The sequence below is a fragment of the Zea mays genome, chromosome 10 (genome assembly GCF_902167145.1).
Source record: "Zea mays cultivar B73 chromosome 10, Zm-B73-REFERENCE-NAM-5.0, whole genome shotgun sequence".
NCBI lineage: Eukaryota > Viridiplantae > Streptophyta > Magnoliopsida > Poales > Poaceae > Zea > Zea mays.
Window position 1 is genome coordinate 134,370,079 of NC_050105.1, and position 21,704 is coordinate 134,391,782.

The window sequence follows — 21,704 nt, forward strand, 5'->3', positions numbered from 1 at the left end:
GATCTCTATCCCATGTGAGGGGGTACATGTTCTATATATAGAGACGTGATCGCCCTCAGGGGCATATTCGGTATTTGCCCACATAACCCTTCATTAGGGTTTCTCAACAGCTACCATGAGCGAAGAAGAGACTAGTCTAGTTCTGGTCTCCGCGGAAATTAAGGGTGCGTTTGATTGAGGAGTCAACTGGAATGGAGCGGCTCCATTTCCGTTTCTAGAAATTGAGCCATTTTATTCTGTGTTTGGTGAGCAGAACGGAACCGCTCCATTTTTTGTTTGGTTCAAGGGTTGAATAGAGTGGAACCGCTACGTTCGTTGTTTGGTTGGAGAGCCATATGAGTGTGAAGTAGAATAGAGGGAGGAGAGCGCTCACGTCCGCGAGAGCACTCGCATTCCGTCGTTTTGGTGGAGCGAGAGCATTTAAATATTTGTCATATATATATTCCAAGAGTCACTCTGCTCTCCTCTGTTGGAAACCAAATATGAAAAAAATAAGAATAGAGTCGTTCCATTCCTCTCTGCTCCTCAACCAAATGTACCCTAAAAACACGGTGTATGAAATTTAGCTGTTTACTTATTCAAATATTCAATACTACTATTCCAGTAGCGTGCAGGAGGCGGAGCATCAGCATCAGTGTATCTAATGATTATTCCATGGCACTCGTCCAATATAGACATGTTTCTTGTTTAGTATATCCCCAGATCAGCGATCACCACGGAATTGCGAAGCCAAGTAAAACGCGGGCCCGCGTACTCCGACCCCGGTTTCCATTAGATTCTTGGGGCCCGGCCTCGGCAGCGACGACACCGGTCACCGGCTATGTGTAAATAAACGCACTCCTCGGCGAGCTTCATGTCTTTGCCCCGTCACGCCTCTTATCTCCGTTGCTTCTCCCTCCCTGTTCCATCCGTCCACAGTTCTTGTGGGAACCCAGGGATCGATCTTGACTGGGACGTCGCCACCTTATTCTCCCGTACGTCTAGCTTGGTCCCGACCACCGGCAAGCGGCAACCAAATGCGCATACTGCCCCTGTGAACTCTCCAACTCCAAGCTACTGCTAGCCTAGCCACATGGAGCTGAACAAGGTGCTGTACATGTACGCTGCCACCGTGGCGCTACTGCTCTGCTCCTCGGCGAACTTCATACAGAGCCCCTCCGACGTGCTGGGCTCCGTGGCGCTCCAGGATCCGACGCCCTCCGCGGCGCACGACTTCGGCGCCGTGGTCTCCGATGCGCCCGTCGCGGTGATGCAGCCCGGGTCCCCCGCCGACATCGCGCGGCTCCTGAGCGCGCTGTCCTCCGCGGGGCCGGACCGCCGCCCGAAGGCGGCCGTGGCGGCGCGTGGCGCGGGGCACTCGCTGCACGGGCAGGCCCAGGCGCGCGGCGGCATTGTGGTGGAGACGCGCGCCCTGCCGCGCCTCGTGGAGGTGGTGCGGCGCGGGGACGGGGACGGGGACGGGGACGGCGGCGCGGCGTACGCGGACGTGGGCGCCGGCGCGCTGTGGGTGGAGGTGCTGGAGGAGTGCCTGAGGGCCGGGCTGGCGCCGCGGTCGTGGACGGACTACCTGTACCTGACCGTGGGCGGGACGCTGTCGAACGGCGGCATCAGCGGGCAGGCGTTCAAGCACGGCCCGCAGATCAGCAACGTGCTGCAGCTGGAGGTGGTCACAGGTACCTACGCTATGCCGGACGTATACGCACTTGCGCACGGCCTCGCTGCTCGCGTACGTGTGCACCATCTGCCACCCGCCTGATTGGTCTCTTTTCTAGCTTTCTTTGGTGGAAGAAGAAAGAAACTAAGAAAGCTTCCTTTGTTCCTTTTCTGTTGTTTATGTGTTGTTTGTCCCGTCGGTTGCAGGCACAGGGGAGGTGGTGACATGCTCGCCCACCCAGAGCCCGGAGCTTTTCTTCGCCGTTCTTGGTGGGCTCGGCCAGTTCGGTATCATAACCAGGGCAAGGATCCCGCTGCAACTTGCTCCGCCCAAGGTACACTACACACACATGCATGCACACGCCTTCTACGACAGCTTGGTCGCGATAATTAGTTCATTCCCTCTGGTCGCGGTACTGATCACTAGGTGAGATGGGTGAGGGCCTTCTACGACAGCTTCGAGACCTTCACCAAGGACCAGGAGCTGCTGGTCTCAATGCCGGAGCTGGTGGACTACGTGGAGGGGTTCGTGGTCCTGAACGAGCAGTCCCTCCGCAGCTCCTCCGTCGCCTTCCCCGCCCAGGTCGACTTCAGCCCGGACTTCGCCTCCGGCGCCGGCAGCAACAAGGTCCACTACTACTGCATCGAGTTCGCAGTGCATGAATTCCAACAGCAAGACTCCGCCGCTGATCACGTCAGTCTCTCAACAGCTACATACCACTCCTACCAGCAACAGCAACCAGTCGCGTTAGCGTCGTCAACAGTAAACCGCGCGAAGGGCCATTGTTGACGACCGGCGGGCTTGTGGCCTCCGAATTTTCCTCTGCAGGTTGTGGACCTGGTCTCGGGGCAGCTGAGCTATCTGAGGCCCCACGCGTACAGCGTGCAGGTGGCCTACCTGGATTTCCTCAACAGGGTGCGGATGGAGGAGGAGAGCCTCAGGAGCCGGGGCCTCTGGGACGTGCCGCACCCCTGGCTCAACCTCTTCGTGCCCAGGCATGGCGTCGCGCGCTTCAAGGACCTGCTCATGGACACCATCACGCAGGGAGACTTCGAGTTCGAGGGGCCCGTCCTCGTCTACCCCCTCCTCGCTAACAGGTGTGACCAACATCCACTCTTTTCCCCCTTTTTTTTAAAAAAAGGCACGTTCGGTTGCATGCATGAACTAGTTAGTGGCTTATTAAGGATAGCTTAGCCATGAATAAAAGGTGTTCATCGTGCTATACAGTACAGTAGAGTATTCGTTCATGAAAGAAGTTGCTCGTGCTGGTAGATAAAGAGGGGTCCCTTCCACATCACAATAGTATTAATCTGCAATATTTGCCTAATAAAAAGTCGTCTGGATGGCTTAGCGTGATCGCCTTTTCACCCGCAGGGAATCTCAGAGTAGAGTATTCCTAATTACAAATTTGAGACAAAAGCGCGTGCCTTTTCTGTTCTGTGTTATTTATGAAAACGGCAGTTTGCACATCATCAACTGCAAACTGCGCGTGCCTAGCGTAAGGTTTTGGGTTACCTTTACGGGGTATTTAGCACTCCTACATGATTGTAGCGTGGAGCTATAGTTTATAATATAAATTTAAATAATTTAATACATATATTATCCAGCTAATAAATAAAATAGCTTACTTAAATGTCTTCTAAATGTTACAACTAGCTATATGATTTTTTAAGTATATAATTATTTAATTTACCGATTCCACCAAAATTTTCTAAGCTAGGACGGAACCTTTTTCTCTTTTTTTTACTTCACTCTTTCCTCTTAGCTAGGGATATAAATGGTGTGAATATTATCCGTTTGTATTCGGATTCGATCCGTCTAAAAGGTCTCAAATCCAATATGTATTTAAGCCTGATTATTCAGTACCGATCTGTATCCGTATACTCAAAGTTGGATATTTAAGACATCGATGTCAATTTAAATCCCATCTCATATAACTCAATAAAAATATCCGTATCTGATTTAAATTTAAAGATAAAAATATAAAAAACAAATACGGAACGAGTAATATCCTATATTATCACATTCCGTACTCTTGGCACGTCGTTATCCTCTCAGAAATGGCCTGCCAACACCAGGCAACATGTTGGCCCAATTGTGACAATGCCATTGCCATGGCATCTCTCCGATTCTCTCACAGCCACAGGGGCCTCGTAGCGGTCACATCATACGCCGCGTCCTTCCCCAGCAGGACAGCACCTTTTCGTCCCAAGCCTCATGAGCCTTTCTGCTTACAAGTTACTATGGACATTTTTTAAAGCCCTAGAGCTAAAAGTTGGCTAGTAATAAATTGTTAGCTAGAGTAGATCAACTAACTATTAGCTAGGACTGTTTGGAGCTAAATACTACTAGTTTTTAATAGTGTCTTTGTATGAGCCTCGTTGAAAGGATGAGTAATACTATCTTTTACTAAATTTTAGCTGATTTTAGTTGTTCAAACCCAGCTTACTAACCGTGAGTTGGGACTTGGGAGACTAGCTAAATGTTAGCTGACATTTTAGCTAGATTGTTTAAAATCCCTACGAATAGTTTTGGCTGCTAACGATGATCTGTAAAGATTTCAAAGCTCAAAGAGTCCCTATATCACATACAGGACTCGGCTGTCCACATCTACCCTAGCTTTGGGAGTCTCCTATCCTGCTACCTTTTGCAAGCCGCAGCGCTTGGTTGCCCAGTTGGTGTGACGTGTAAACAGTGTGACGCCGTGAGCTGTGTGTGTGCAGTGGCATGGGCGCATGGCCTTGCTACCTAGTACCTAGCCACTGCGGCAAGTCGCGAGAGTATTCTTCTGGGCAGTGCCACTGCCAACTGCCAATATGGTGCATTTAGAGGCCAAACGGGCTGTTGGGGCCCGGTGAAGCCTCGCCCATTTAAGGCACGACCCGTCAGACACGTCAAGCAAACCGGGTCGGACCTTAATGATCCACGGGCTTTAAATCCTAAACGAGTCTGGCACGGCTCGAGCCTAAACGTGACGGGCTAACCCGGATAGCCCGGTATGGAAATAGGGTCGTGCCGGCCCGAGCCCGTTTTTATAGAACAGCACTATAAAAGACAACAGACAGCGCACTATAGAAGACAGCAGACAACAGACAGCGCAAGCACACAAAGAAATATAGAATTCAATATAAATTGTAATTAAAAGAGCTGTTTGTGCAATGACTGCCTTGTTAAAAACCTTTCTAGGTAAAAACTCACATCTCGTGAGAAAACCCTAGAAAGAAAAAGAGTACAGTCCCAGCTCATATATATTGTTCGTTGTTGATGACTACATATTACATGGATGAAACATGAAGATACATGATACAGAATTATAGATACAGTCCTAAGACCCTAAGTCTTAGGTTGCTCCACCTCATCAAGATACAGTCCTTCAAATGCATCTTCTAATTCTTTGTCCTGGGCAGAGTGTTGAGCTCTTGCATCACCTAGCTCCCAGTCCTTGATGCAAAGGAGCATCTCAACCATCTCTAGGGCTAATCGCCGCAGTCGTTCCTCGATGATCCTGCCACAAAGACTGAAAGCAGACTCAGAAGATACTGTTGAAACAGGAACTGAAATAACATCTCTAGCTAATATTGAGAGAACAGGAAAGGTTAGTTTATGCTCATGCCACAAGTTTATTAAGAGGTTGAAATCATCCTCAAACTTCTGAAGAGTGACACTGTCAAGGTAGGTGGACAGTTCTGAGTCTACAGAACTTATGCATGCACCAGATCTTGCTGCCTGTAGCAATTCAGATGCTGATGTTCCCCTAGACAAGAGGAGTATACTCATTTTCAGATCCATGGATCCAGCTCCATTGTTGTTTCCTCTTACCAGTAATAGATGTTGTAGGAGTGGTCCTCTGTAGTTTAACTGCACCAAACTTAGCATCATATTTGGTAAACATTACGGTCAGTTCAGATCTCACATTAGAATAGAAATTTGAGTAGTCAGTACCAGTGAGACCAGATAATTTCCTCGGAATATTATGAAAACCTCTAATCTTTGCTCTAGGGTCCAATATGAAAGCAAAAGCATATAACATTGGAATATCCCTCTAGTACTTAAGGAATTTAGACTTCATAGGAAAAATAGCATTTCTAGGCAAGTGATCATTGTCATACTCATTTAAATGTTTAGCAATATCAAGTATGTTATGCAATATCAGAGGAGATGTGGGATAATAAACACCAGAAAGGATACAATTGCATCATAGAACAATTCCAAAAATTCTAGAACCTTTTCAGCCACATACCAATGAGCCTCTGTTAATAGATCAGGTCTAGCACGATGGGGAAAATAATCAAAATTACGAACAGAACCATCAGGGTTGAACTTCATCATGGACTGCTTGCCCATCCTAGCATTTTTTACTTTGCAATCACGTTGATGCCTAAGCAAATGGCCAGTACCACTAGAAGACACAGCAGACAAAGTTACTTTGCACCAGTGACACTTCCCACCAGTCCTTACCCTATTGCCGTTCTTAATCGTGTACACAGGCTCAAAGTCATCCCATACCTTTGAGGTGTTACACCTCTTGCGGTCGCTGGAGCCCTAACCAACCTCCGCAGGAGCTTCTGCGCCTTGGCCAGTGCTAGATTCCCCAACGGCGAGGTCGATAGGAGCTGCAGCACTGCTACCACCGCCACTACCATGGTCAGTAGTGGCAGTAGCACGGCTCTCAGGGACTCCAGAATCTCCCGGTAGCCTCAAATCGTGGTTGATGGAGTGACTAATGTCACCACCACCGTCCCCCATCGCCGGCGCGTCGGTTCCTCACGGCCTACAAACAAAAGTGACGCAGAAGAAGAAGATGGAGGTGTTACCTACAAGGCTACAACAGATCCATACATCAGGTGAGGTCGTGAGGAGGAGGTGTTACCTACGCGGCTTAGGAATGAAGCCAGTCTGTCAGAGCACCGATTTCGTCGACGATGGCCCACAAAAGAGACGCGAAAGAAGACGGAGAGTAGACAGATCCTTGCAGAGGACTAGAGGAGACAGAGAGATAGATATCGTGTAGAGGTGCGAGCGTGCGGCGGAGACGGGTCTGTCGGTACCCTGAAACTAGGGTACCCCTTACTGCTGTATAAACGCAGTACCCGCGCGGCTATTTTTAGTCGTGTGGTAAAAGAGTTGTATGTGGGACCAGGCCATGACTCGCCCCAGCCTCGGGCGACTACTCTAGGCTAGCAACAACACCTGACCCAACCACATGGGTGGGTCCGGTGCCGCCAGGTGTCCAGAGAAAGTGACATACTCTGAGCATCACCAGTGAGTCCGGGCCCCCATGGGAAGGTGCCGGACCCCTGTATATACAGTTCGGGCCTCCAAGTTTGGTCCAGGAGCTCCACGTCTGCGAACCAGACCCCTGTAATGGGATCCGGACCCCCCTGTATGGGGTCCAGGACGCCCACAGTGGGGTCCCAGGGATTCCAAGACAGAGCATACCCGAGCCTTAATCAGGACCCAGGCAGGGGTCCGGTGCCGACACGTGTCCAGACCTGATCTGGTAGGATCCGGACCTTATCACATACACTCCTGCTCCTCACCCAGGCGGAGACCCAATGCTGCCATGTGGCCTACTGCGCGCGGCGTAAGCCAACGAGCGGAATCTGGCCTGAAGCCTCTGGGCTATGCGCGTCTTTGTATTCGTTACGGATAAGGCGTGCGTCTGTCCGTTCCAGTGACAGGCGGCGTGCCCAGTCCACGCTGCGTGGGTCGTGATATTACTCACACGTTACCATAGCATGGACAATGACTCACCATTACTCGTGTGTTTCCAAGAAAAGGGTCACTGCCTATCAATGCTGCATGGACTGCAGTCATCATGACTCCCGCTGATTACTCATGCGTTATCAAGGCGGAGGGAATCTGAACGGCTCCGCCTATACGCCTCTACTCTTTGTGTGCTATCGGCATTAATTATTCACATAATGTATTCCTTCCATTATGCCCCTGAGCCCGCATGTCGGAGCTCAGCATCCTTGTATGTACCTCCCTTAAACTATAAAAGGGAGGGGACACAACGTTACAAGGACACAATCAATACAACTTACAGACAGTGGAGGTAGGGTATTACGCTCTAGCGGCCTGAACCACTATAATCTCTCGAGTGTTATTGTGTTCATCCAGAATTCACCAAACAGGCAAGCGCTTAGGCTCCCTCCTCATCTTAGGATTAGGGCGGGTGCATTCCGCCACCCGGTCAGATGATTTTCCCTCCGACAGGGTCCACGGAGAGGCACGGCGCCACGGTCAGGCGGTAAGCCGATGATGGAGAAGGATCCACGGAGAGGCGCGGAAGAAGACTGAGAGGAGAAAGAGACGGAGACAGATCCTTGCATAGGACTAGAGGAGACAGAGAGACATGTGGGGATTTAGGGTTATGGATTTAGGGTTAGGGATTTAGGGTTTCGGGGAAGAGACGTGTGGGGGACTGGAGGCTGGCCGACTGGGGGGCTGCGTGTTTAAGCTGATCCGCGATCGCGACTCGCGAGTGGGCTGCGGTAGTGCGGGCTGTGGCGCTGCTGGCCTGCTAGCAATTACGGGCTCTAACCGGGCCTGGTCTATAAACCGGGTCGTGCCGTGCTAGCCCAACGTGCTGTATATTGTGCACGAGCCCGGCACGCCTATTAAGGCCTATCAAGGCCGGACTGGCACGGACCCGCTCAAAACGGACTAGGTCGGGCCTCATGCCGGGTTGGCGAAGCGTGCTTCCATTCGTGCTTTCGTGACGCAGGCCTTGTGTTCTATAGGTGCATTGGTGGCACCCTAGGGTGTCCACGTCCTTTTTCGGCCACGTTCAAGCCCGACTCTGCTAGAAAGAAAGCGCTCGTGAGGTTCAGAACTCGGGATTAGCAGGCCTTGTCCAGAGGGTTGTCACATTCGCAGGCTTGATCAGACTAGCAGAGGATGCTTGTACAGTAGTACAGCCTACTTTTCTGCTGGTCAAATAGGTTCTCTCCTATTTCCTAAAAGCTGACGATCCGGGTGCAGAAGCTGAACAGATGTTGTTCTGCCTTTCCCAGACAACAGGCTGTCTCCATGAAACTCCTCAAATTTCATCCAATAAACAAATATTTTCTATTCTTTATAGCACACTTTAATATTTTATTTTATATATATTCTTCGTCTTGAACAATATATTCTCTAAATTCGGTACTTTATATAAACAGTGTTACCGGACTTCGTATTCTGTATATTTTTTATAACTGGCGCACAGGAAAAGGTCTCGTCACAGTATTAAAATACGACCTATACTAATTCTAGAATACGATTTTTTTATATCGAACACACAGAAAAAGTTTGTTCGCGTGTCTCAAAAAATAAAATACTATACATATTACGTTATTCGTTATTTAGCCAACATCACTCATTCTTATTTTATACACAACCCTTACCAGACCATGTATTTTACAAATGTTTCGAATCGGACATATGAAAAATAAGTAAATGATCAACCGTATTTGCCGATAATAAAAGTGGTATGTATTGTCCGTCTCGTCCAAATGTCTCTATCCTCTGTCCTGTCGCGGGAGCGAGCTATCACGCCTTTAGGCTATCCGCACTCATACTACTCTAAATTTCTACCCTAAAAAGAATATTCTGTCATGGTCAGCAAAATTCTTTACTCTATATCACAATCCTCTGCACTCATGTTTACTCTATACCATATATTCTATTATTTCTCTCTCCTGGTGCCCCGCCTCGGGTCCCACAACCTTTGCTGTCTCCGGCCCCGCCTCTCTCCTGGTGCACGGAGCAGACGTATGCAGTAGACGTTGCTGCAACTCTACATTTAAAGTTTCCGATTTGCTTGCTTGCCTTAGCGTACCAGTCCCAGTACACGGCTGCAGCACTCGCGTTAACTCTATCCGCGTAGCGTACCGGTTCTAGTCATTCACTGCGGCTAGCCTTAGAACCTGGCTCCTCTTTGCCATTTTAAGAAGGCGTTGTAGGGATCACATTTAAGCATCACCGTCAATGGCATTATCATCATTATAGCGATGCTGCATACACTGTACTGGGACCAGGGAGCTTCCTTCATGGCTTTATGACTCGTCGGAGCTGCTACTGTGCCGTCATCCTGGCCTGCCCAGTGCTGATCTTCGCTTGGTGCGCGCGCTCGCTGCAATGTTTCAGGTGGGACGGCAACACGTCGGCGGTGGTTCCGGCGGCGCCGGACGGGGTGATGTACGTCTTCAGCGTGCTCCGGTCGACGGACCCGGCGCGGTGCGGCCGCGCCTGCGTGGAGGGGATCCTGGAGCAGCACCGCCGGCTTGCCGACGAGGCCTGCCGGCGCCTCGGCGCCAAGCAGTACCTGGCCCGGCAGCCGTCGCCGGCGCACTGGCGCGACCACTTCGGGGCGAGCTGGGACCGGTTCGTGGCCCGGAAGGCCCGCTTCGATCCCTCGCACGTGCTTGGGCCGGGCCAGGGGATTTTCCCGTGGACGGACTCCGCGACCGCGAGCTCGGTGTGACGGTGTTGGTGGTGGCCTGGTGGGCTATGGTTCCCACTCAGGTACAGGTACTTAGCTGAGGAAGTAAGTAGCTAAGCTGATGAGTAGCCCGATGAATGATGCTAGTTTTAGATGAGACATTGTTATCCAGGCGGAATTCATAGGTATTTTGTTTAGGGCCTTTGGCATATACGACGATCCTCCATTCTCCAGATTCATATACGACGATCCTCCCATTCTCCAAAGCAGCTTTGCCTTTGGCATTCAGCTCCTGGGCCTTTCTCCTCCGATCCTCCCCGTCGGCTCCTCCATCCATGAGCTTGTTTAGGGCCATCTTCACCTGCTCTGTTCCCACTGTTGAGAACTACGTTACCACGGATCACCAGATCCGCTCCCTTCCCTCCCGTCAGCAGTAGAGGCGCGAGAAGCTGTAGAAGACCCGTCTCCCTTCCCATAAGCACATCAGAGGAAACACACGAGACACTGAATATAGGGTTGGGCATCTGGCCTCTTTCTGATCTCTATTCCATATGAGGGGTACATGTTCTATATATAGAGACGCGATAGCCCTCAGGGCTATATTCGGTATTTGCCCACATAACCCTTCATTAGGGTTTCTCAACACTCCCCCTTGGGCGAATACCGCGACCAACACATGCCTCGTTAAAACTCCAAAAAACCCAGTGGAAAAAATATGGAGAAAGAGTGCATGGTGATACAAGTTGCATTTGCACTTTGTTGCCTCGTTAAAAACCTCATGTGAGAAACTTCAAGAAAACTCACCAAGGGAAAAAGAGTACAACAGCTGTCATCAGGACAGATTTTGATCCTCTGGGATCTAGATTCTACCGAATCTTCTATAAAGGCTAACTTTAGAAATGTGCTCCCCCTGATCCTTGCAAAACTATATCAATATGGCAAAATATTTTCTTCTGGAAGTATATGCACATATAGATTTAGCAAACAGATTGTATATCCTTGCAAAGGATTATTTCAGGAACTTCACCTCAACTCACTTCTAGGATACACGAGGTAAGTGCACGTATCAACATAAATAAGCCACTTCGACTAGTGGTGTTCAATCGACTAGATCTACATATTTGATAGAAACTTCCATAAGGTTCACATATTGATCATCAAGCTGACGCCTTCAGGGCATAAAATATGACATTTATTGTCACACGATTGTGATCAATATAAGCATTCGCTCCCCCTGACGATGACATATGTCAAAGTCGTTATCCCTCATAACTCAAGCATATTCTTCAAGATATATATCTCATTGTTCATCTGGAATAACGAGAATGGATGAGGTTGGGGTGCTATCATTTTCTATCTTACACCACAATTTATACATAGTTATGCAAAGCAAGTAACATGTCCTTATATAGGACTTAGGGGATAATATAGTTGCAACAGTACATATTCTAAATATGACACATCGCTCCAGGCGTTCATCCATTGCAACATCTATGATGGTGAAACAAAAGTCCATCAAAGATCGTAATCCATCAGGGATTTTTTATCGATCAGATACATCGTTATAGTCTATCATTCTGGCACAATGGGGATATTTTGCCAGTAACACCTAAACCTTATAGGTTTCTGCCATCGGGGCTTTAGAGGATACCGTAATTCCACATCAAGTGGAAAATACCATGAGTAAAACTCGTGGAATGCACATGTGCTTATTCGGTGAACTTCATGTCCTTTGGTACCTCATCTTATTCCTTTTCGGGTCTATATGGGTCTTTATCCCTTTATAGGGATTATCAAACTTTGGTGTTCAACACAGACTTTATTTCTTCTGGAAAGGTTCCATCAAGGAACTATAATCTCATCTAGGAGATATTCTCTCTATATAGAAGAGTGTTCATTCGTCAGGAATGTATTATTCGGTATGAGATTTATATGTTGCATATTTATAATTCAAAGATATGGATCCTCCTAGGATCTCATGACGGATCTTCAGAATCCTATTAACTGCATAATTTAATTCATGCCATTTGCCAGATATATTATATAGCGGAACAGTGTTTATTCAACACATACGTGGGATGGGTCTCTCACAAGACCACTTGAACCATCGCATTCACCACACATTATTTCAATAGTGCCCATAAATGTCCGAACTTCAAGCTCGTGACTTTCATTTTGCGATTATTGGTTCAGCCTCGATTGCATTTATCAATGACCCGATAAGAGAGCTTAAAGCACTCATGCCTAGGACTTTGTTTTGGATCCCTTTGCAATCTATAGAGGCAAGATAGGTGTCGACACATTTGTCTCCCACATTTAATAATGATCTCCGTCATTTCCCAAAACGAAAGATTCATTGTTCCATATTCCCAGCACAATGATATTGCGCGCATTGCTAGGAACTTCATCATCAAGATGAACCTCTTCGTGAGGCAAATCACCAGCAGGGCGAGTTCATCGGAGGAGAGTTATTACAGACCACGTGAATCTGCAATCAGAACATATGCTTTGACTAAGGCCAATAGATCATATTCGCAGGCGTCCCCGAGAATAGATCAAATGCCAATAAGTCAAATGTGGATATGATATTAATCCCGGGTATATCCACATCTACATCAGGTAGAAGCATTCAAACCAATATGGTTACTCCTCAACGATTTCTGGCAAACTCCATATACACAGGAGTACACTCCGAACGACGGGTTCAGATTGGCTTTTGTGCGTTTAATAGAATATTGAGGCATTACACTATATGAACATTCCTCCCCCTAATACCGAGATGTTCTAAAAACATACAGATAAAATCCCCAACCACAATCATCTAGTTTGTGGCCAATGTATGCTATTGTGGTGATTGATTTGGGAAATCTTACGCACATTACAGATAGGGGTTTTATGCAGTGAGCTTTGGACTTAGATTAATGTAGTGGCATGAATACTACATATTTGTCCTTCAACATGAAGGGTTAGTCTCAACATCCAGCGAGACACGCAACAACAAGTTGCTTCATGGTTACAATTCTGCAAACTTATTGTTATTACTACCAAATGCATAGTCAATCATTAAGATTTAGACTAACATGCACAACACTATTTTATCCATAAGGCTTCTTCAGGGGCTCGTGAATACCATTCGTCATTTGGAGCCATTAGTTGACTTTATATCAACAAGTAAAATGACCATCAGGGTCTAACGCTCACAAAGACATTCACTGGTTGCATTGTGCTTTGAGGCACATAGGAAAATGTGTTTATATTGGTAGTAAAGTGCACGACATCATGCCAATGCTGCCAAGCAGAGATTTTTATATGCAGAGATGTATAGTCCAACTCGTTTTATTATTGCCCATTGTTTACCCAATTACTCATACCGATCTGAAATTGGGTATCAATTTATGCAACATTTTTAGATATTATAATTTTGAGAGAGAATATATAACAATAGTTAATAAATTGTGATGCTGCCAGCAGGGCAAACATTTCTCCTCATATTATATACCAATTTGTTCTATAAAGCATTATTTCGATCTCTTCGTTGTTCGGCAAAAAGAGAAGCTTTAGAATAGAACAGACAAGGCCAAGAATTCATTTTTTTATCTAGGAAAAATCACCATATAACTAGCTTTTGATGAAGCAAATGATGATAACTGCTTGGCAAGGACGAAACAATGCTGGTATCCGCCTAGGATCCATCTTCAACAACAGATATTATTGCTCTCATACGAAGAAATCATCAGGAGTAGAGAGGATACAACAGGTCTCTACAAGATCTTCATATTTCTATCACAAATTATCATCACTAGTAGTCAAGTGGTCAAGACATATGACTCTTCTGGCTCCGAGGACCAAGGACATGTTAATGTCTAATTTAGCTTCAAGCTCTGTTGTGATGTGGGATTTCATAGTTATTTGTCTACTCTTCTCACTTCTGGTAGATCAGAGGTAGATAATGGTAAGCATGCCAAAGTGTGGAATTCAGTGTAGTTCGGCTACATAAACCCCAGGTATGTGTCCATTCAGGATCGACATTTACCATTTAGCTTACAGTGTATACCAAACTTGTTAAAGGACTATCTTGAGTCAATTCAGTGACTATAAGTATTTACATTTCCGAGAGATGTATGCGACACAAGCATAGAGGTCCTCGATAGAACGAGTAAAGTGGTTCGACGGGAACACACTATGGTTTTCACACCAACATAGTGAAAATTTTCTTAGAATAACCTCTCGGTATACTCGCAACTTCGTGTTGCTAGCGGTTACATGTCCTTTTATCTCATAGTTTGCTTCATGTCATCCAGCGACAAAGAGAGCAATGTGCTAACATCTGGTTAAGCAATGTATGACTAAGATTTCTGATCTTAAATCATTTGGTAAGGTCTTTTTGCTTACTAATAAAATCCCAATTTGTGATATCTTTTATGCCAAAAAGGCTTTCATGCATTAATATTGAATTTCTTCAGGTTACTTCGGGTAAAATTTTATGCACGAGGAGAGAGAGCAGAGATTTAACTTATCTGTGTTTCATTGTATTTCGATTTAATTTCCCAGATTTAATATAGGTGTTATGGCCACGTGGCGATATATATAAATATACGATACCACAAAACACAATCAAACAAAATATAAAGTGAAAACAAAATTATTTACGAAGGTTGCGTATAATGTGACTTCAGGGGCTTGAACAACCCACCACAATCCACACAAGTACAAGCTCTAGTGTCTGGTGTCAACGCGTGTGTGGCCATCAGGGCTACGACAACACAACCAGCCTTCGTAATTAATGCAACAAGCACAATTATGGCTCGGTAATCGGGGTACACGATAAGTCCATGTAATGTGCGCAACAGGCGCAATTGTGACTCGATGATCACGGGGGACAGACAGCGCCTGCAGGGCATGCGAAAAATACGCGACTCGGCAATGGCGGTATGACTCAACCGGAGCGATCCGACTAAACAAGAGTGTCACATAGCAATCACATGACGCAGCCAAGTTCGAACGACACAAATATTGCGTGTATTGCCAGAGCGCAGCCAATGCTATAGCTCAGCTGATTAATAATGTAGTCTGATCGACGTGTCCGAGTACCCACTATATCATTAAATCACTCGAGGTGAGTCCAAAAACTCAACATAATATAAATATTTAGAGCGATTTAAGTATGCACAATATATACTCCACATGCATTTAATAATTTTCTACTATTTACTTCAGGAAATAAAGCAGGAAAAATAAATACCAATATTAATGCATAATCTTTACACATCGGGTGTAAAAATATTTTTTTCATATTTAAGCATGCATTTTTCTACTAATTATTTACTCCGAGAAATAATTTATTAAAGTAGAAATTGTAACATAAAACATTATTTATTCTACTTGTTATTTGCAACAAGAAATAAATAGAATAAAAATATGAAGCATGCATACCAACTAAAATTATACAAAAGTTTCATCCGACATGTACGGTAGCTTTGATCGACCCCTTTTTTTAATAGTTAAAAATGTGCATGGGCACATCTTTTTGTATATGATGGCATGCGAAAATCAATATTTACATGCACACAACCGCACGTATTTCGGGTTTTTTTATTACTCGCCGCGCACATGCACAACGCACTCAAGTGGCAGCCACTTTGACCGGGCATTTTTCTTTTGTTGGATCCTGCCGCATGAATAGGTCTAGCTCAACTGCTCACAAATTCATGCGATTTGTTCTTATCCAAACAAAATGGCGAGGAAATAAATGGTCTCACAGACTCACGGTCAAGGAACACAGGCCCCATGTGCATGCACAATCGCCTCCTGGGCAACTGTTAGATAGTGAGATCCATTTTTCGCGTAGGAGCTGTTGGCCGCTCGTCTCACACGGTCAAAGGAAGATCTGAGAATGACACTGAAAGCATGGCTAGCATGCAGGCTGCCACATGCGCCAGGCCATCACCGGTCTCTGTTGGTGGGCGTGGTAAGCGTGGAAGAGAACATAGCCCTCGGGGTACGAGTGCACCAACGCGACGCCTACTGGGCGTATTCCTTCGGCGTGAGCGCAGGCCCGACGAGGCTCCGACGCTCGGTCCATACATTTGATTTGTCACGTGTTCATGATTCACGAGATCAACACAAGAAGAATGGATGAGAAGTTCCAGATCTTTTACCACTCGATTATACGGAGGAATCGAAGTCTGTCGCGTAGGACAGTTCGGCTAGGCCGGAGGACCTGCCGGCTTGACGGAGAGTTGATGTAGATCAGATCCGCAGCAACGTCGAGGTAGAGCGTGCTGATAACGTGTTGAGAACTACGTTACCACGGATCACCAGATCCGCTCCCTTCCCTCCCGTCAGCAGTAGAGGCGCGAGAAGCTGTAGAAGACCCGTCTCCCTTCCCATAAGCACATCAGAGGAAACACACGAGACACTGAATATAGGGTTGGGCCTCTGGCCTCTTTCTGATCTCTATTCCATATGAGGGGTACATGTTCTATATATAGAGACGCGATAGCCCTCAGGGCTATATTCGGTATTTGCCCACATAACCCTTCATTAGGGTTTCTCAACACCCACCACCGCCTCCCCCTCGCCGCTGCCGTCTTTGGCACCGTTCAGCAGAGTCTTCGTGGGCTTTGTCGCGCCCACGGACACGCCGATCCCTAGCTTCTCGTTCATGAACTGCTCGGCGAAGAACGGCCAGGTGGGCCATATGGGCATGCCCGCAGCCACGCTCTCAGCCGAGCGTCGAGCCCCACCCCACCCCACCCGCAGTGCGTCAGAAATCCACCGGCGGCCTGGTGCTCTAGGATGGAGACCTGCGGCGCCCACCCGCGAACTACAACTCTACAAGACACTGTCTCCCTGAGTGGCCATCAGAGTCGGTGTTGTGCTGTAGCCACTCGTTGACGTCGTCGGGCAAAGTATCTACACCCTTGATGACCCAGAGCACAGGCCAGGTGCATGAGACAGACGAGGGCCAGCCCGAGCTGCATCAGCTGCGCTGGTGGCATGCGCTCGTCGCTGCCGAAGCTGACGTAAAGGACGGACTTATTGGCTTTCTTGGCGTCCAGCCACGCCCACGCCACGCCACGCACCGCCTCGCTTCATCCGACTCGGCGCCGGCGCGCGAGTCGAATAGGCTAGGTGCACCGCACAACGAGACGGGGCCGACGGTGAGCACGGCCTTGCCCGTGGCCGCCGCGAGCCGCGCGGCCGAGCCGTGTTCCAGGCTCCAGCTCTTCGAAGCTGTTCACGACGAAGCCATCCACGCCCACGTTGAACTCCCGCTGCCCTCGAAGGATGTCATCCTTGATGTTAGACGACTGCTGAAAGTGCACCGGCAGCTGCTGCCGGGCGAGCTTGCAGTTGCACTCGAAAGGCGGCAGGACTGGGACATCGAACGGGCTCGTCCGGTGACTCGACCGCCTCTTGCGGCCTGTGCGTGTACAGGTACTCGCAGAACAGCAAGGAAAACGCACCGTGACGGCGTGCGCACCCGGGAACGGGATCGCGGTGACCGTGATGCACGCCGAGGAGGCAGGAGCCTTGCCCGGCACGGTGTACGCGGCCCTGAACGAGCTCCGCGCTGGCGAGCGTTGTGATAATGGAGACCGGCGCGCCGCATCACCGCGTGCCGCGACCAACGAGGAGGCAGCCCATATCCACCGTGGGGATATGTGGCTGGTGACTAGCGATGGGATGACAACGAAGTGAGGCTTCGGGAGCTGGGTCATCGTCGGCACAGTTGTTGTTGTTGAGAACTACGTTACCACGGATCACCAGATCCGCTCTCTTCCCTCCCGTCAGCAGTAGAGGCGCAAGAAGATGTAGAGAACCCATCTCCCTTCCCATAAGCACGACAGAGCAAACACACGAGACACTGTATATAGGGTTGGGCCTCTGGTCTCTTTCTGATCTCTATTCCATATGAGGGGTACAAGCTCTATATATAGAGACGCGATAGCCCTCAGGGCTATATTCGGTATTTGCCCACATAACCCTTCATTAGGGTTTCTCAACACTCCCCCTTGGGCGAATACCGCGACCAACACATGCCTCGTTAAAACTCCAAAAAAAAACCCGGTGGGAAAAATATGGAGAAAGAGTGCATGGTGATACAAATTGCAATTGCACTTTGTTGCCTCGTTAAAAACCTCATGTGAGAAACTTCAAGAAAACTCACTAAGGGAAAAAGAGTACAACAGCTGTCATCGGGACAGATCTCGATCCTCTGGGATCTAGATTCTACCGAATCTTCTACAAAGGCTAACTTTATAAATGTGCTCCCCCTGATCCTTGCAAAACTGTATCAATATGGCAAAATATTTTCTTCTGGAAGTATATGCACATATAGATTTAGCAAACAGATTGCATATCCTTGCAAAGATTGTTTCAGGAACTTCACCTCAACTCACTTCTAGGATACACGAGGTAAGTGCACGTATCAACATAAATAAGCCACTTCGACTAGTGGTGTTCGATCGACTAGATCTACATATTTGATAGAAACTTCCATAAAGGTTCACATATTGATCATCAAGCTGACGCCTTCAGGGCATAGAATATGACATTTATTGTCACACGATTGTGATCAATATAAGCATTCGCTCCCCCTAACGATGACATATGTCAAAGTCGTTATCCCTCATAACTCAAGCATATTCTTCAAGATATATATCTCATTGTTCATCTGGAATAACGAGAATGGACGAGGTTGGGGTGCTATCATTTTCTATCTTACACCACAATTTATACATAGTTGTGCAAAGCAAGTAACATGTCCTTATATAGGACTTAGGGGATAATATAGTTGCAATAGTACATATTTTAAATATGACACATCGCTCCAGACGTTCATCCATTGCAACATCTATGATGGTGTAACAAAAGTCTATCAAAGATCGTAATCCATCAGGGATTTTCATCGACCAGATACATCGTTATAGTCTGTCATTCTAGCACAATGGGGATATTTTGCCAGTAACACTTAAACCTTATAGGTTTCTACCATCAGGGCTTTAGAGGATACCGTAATTCCACACCTAGTGGAAAATACCATGAGTAAAGATCATGGAATGCACATGTGCTTATTCGGTGAACTTCAAGTCCTTTGGTATCTCATCTTATTCCTTTTCGGGTCTGTATGGGTCTTTATCCCTTTATAGGGATTATCAAACTTTGGTGTTTAACACAGACTTTATTTCTTCTGGAAAGGTTCCATCAAGGAACTATAATCTCATCTATGAGATATTCTCTCTATATATGAGAGTGCTCATTCGTCAGGAATGTATTATTCGGTACGAGATTTATATGTTGCATATTTATAATTCAAAGATATGATCCTCCTAGGATCTCATGATGGATCTTCAGAATCCTATTAACTGCATATTATAATTCATGCCATTTGCCAGATATATTACATAGCGGAACTGTGTTTATTCAACACATATGTGGGATGGATCTCTCACAAGACCACTTGAACCATCGCATTCACCACACATTATTTCAATAGTGCCCATAATGTCCGAACTTCAAGCTCGTGACTTTCACTTTGCGATTATTGGTTCAGCCTCGATTACATTTATCAATGACCCGATAAGAGAGCTTAAAGCACTCATGCCTAGGACTTTGTTTTGGATCCATTTTGCAATCTAGAGAGGCAATATAGGTGTCGACATATTTGTCTCCCACATTTAATAATGATCTTCGTTATTTCCCAAAACGAAAGATTCATTGTTCCATATTCCCAGCACAATGATATTGCGCGCATTGCTAGGAATTTCATCATCAAGATGAACCTCTTAGTGAGGCAAATCACCATCAGGGTGAATTAATCGGAGGAGAGTTATCACAGACCACGTGAATCTGCAATCAGAACATATGCTTTGACTAAGGCTGATGGATCATATTCGCAGGCGTCCCCGAGAATAGATCAAATACCAATAAGTCAAATGTGGATATGATATTAATCCCGGGTATATCCACATCTACATCAAGTAGAAGCATTCAAACCAATATGGTTACTCCTCAACGATTTCTGGCAAACTCCATATACACAGGAGTACACACCGAACGACAGGTTCAGTTTGGCTTTTGTGCGTTTAATAGAATATTGAGGCATTACACTATATGGGCATTCCTCCCCCTAATGCCGAGATGTTCTAAAAGCATACAGATAAAATCCCCAACCACAATCATCCAGTTGTGGCTAATGTATGCTATTGTGGTGATTTATTTGGGAAATCTTACGCACATTACAGATAGGGGTTTTATGCAGTGAGCTTTGGACTTAGATTAATGTAGTGGCATGAATACTACATATTTGTCCTTCACATGAAGGGTTAGTCTCAACATCCAGCGAGACACGCAACAACAAGTTGCTTCATGGTTACAATTCTGCAAACTTATTGTTATTATTACCAAATGCACAGTCAATCATTAAGATTTAGACTAACATGCACAACACTATTTTATCTATAAGGGTCCTTCAGGGGCTCATGAATACCATTCGTCATTTGGAGCCATTAGTTGACTTCAGATCAACAAGTAAAATGACCATCAGGATCTAACACTCACAAAGACATTCACTGGTTGCATTGTGCTTTGAGGCACATAGGAAAATGTGTGTTTATATTGGTAGTAAAGTGCACGACATCAGGTCAATGCTGCCAAGTAGAGATTTTTATGTGCAGAAATGTATAGTCCAGCTCGTTTTATCATTGCCCATGGTTTACCCAATTACTCATACCGCTATGAAATTGGGTATCGATTTATGCAACATTTTTAGGTATAATAATTTTGAGAGAGAACTTATAACAATAATTAATTATTTGTGGTGATGCCAGCAAGGCAAACATTTCTCCTCATATTATATACCAAATTGTTCTATATAGCATTATTTTGATCTCTTCATTGTTCAGCAAAAAGAGAAGCTTTGGAATAGAACAGACAAGGCCAATAATTCCTTTTATCTGGGAAAAATCATCTGATTCATAAGCTTTCGACAAAGCAAATGGAGATAACTGCTTGGCAAGAGCAAAACAAGACTAGTATCCGCCTAGGATCCGTCTTCAACAAAAGATAGTACTACTCTCATACGAAGAAATCTTGAGGAGTAGAGAGGGTACAACAGTACTCTACAAGATCTTCATATTTCTATCACAAATTATCATCACTAGTAGTCTAGTGGTCAAGACATATGACTCTTCTGGCTCCGAGGACCAATGACATGTTAATGTCTAATTTAGCTTCAAGCTCTGTTGTGATGTGGGATTTCATAGTTATTTGTCTACTCTTCTCACTTCTGGTAGATCGGAGGTAGATAATGGTAAGCATGCCAAAGGGTGGAATTCAGTGTAGTTCGGCTACATAAACCCCAGGTATATGTCCATTCAGGACCGACCTTTACCATTTAGCTTACAGTGTATACCAAACTTGTCAAAGGACTATCCCAAGTCAATTCAGTGACTATAAGTATTTACAATTCCGAGAGATGTATGCGACACAAGCATAGAGGTCCTAGATAGAACGAGTAAAGTGGTTCGACGGGAACACACTATGGTTTTCACACCAACATAGTGAAAAGTTTCTCAGAATAACCTCTTGGTATACTCGCAACTTCGTGTTGCTAGC

General features: G+C 46.3%; 1 protein-coding gene and 1 pseudogene across 1 annotated transcript; one reads left to right on the plus strand and one right to left on the minus strand.

The window, feature by feature from the left end:
- The first annotated feature begins 664 nt into the window (after positions 1 to 664).
- On the plus strand, positions 665 to 10,347 carry LOC103641859 (cytokinin oxidase11). Its single transcript, XM_008665170.2, has 5 exons — positions 665 to 1,673; positions 1,861 to 1,988; positions 2,081 to 2,347; positions 2,483 to 2,751; positions 9,788 to 10,347. The coding sequence occupies exons 1-5, from the start codon at positions 1,073 to 1,075 to the stop codon at positions 10,122 to 10,124; spliced, it is 1,602 nt and encodes a 533-aa protein (XP_008663392.2). The 5' UTR covers positions 665 to 1,072; the 3' UTR covers positions 10,125 to 10,347.
- LOC109942932 (UDP-glycosyltransferase 73D1-like) lies at positions 10,169 to 17,806 on the minus strand (annotated as a pseudogene).
- Between the last annotated feature and the right edge of the window lie 3,898 nt (positions 17,807 to 21,704).

Coding starts and splice junctions, on each gene's coding strand:
- LOC103641859 (XM_008665170.2), top strand. CDS start 1,073: ATGGAGCTGAACAAGGTGCTGTACATGTACGCTGCCACCGTGGCGCTA. Junction 1,674..1,860: donor GCAGCTGGAGGTGGTCACAG/GTACCTACGCTA, acceptor CGTCGGTTGCAG/GCACAGGGGAGGTGGTGACA. Junction 2,752..9,787: donor TACCCCCTCCTCGCTAACAG/GTGTGACCAACA, acceptor GCAATGTTTCAG/GTGGGACGGCAACACGTCGG.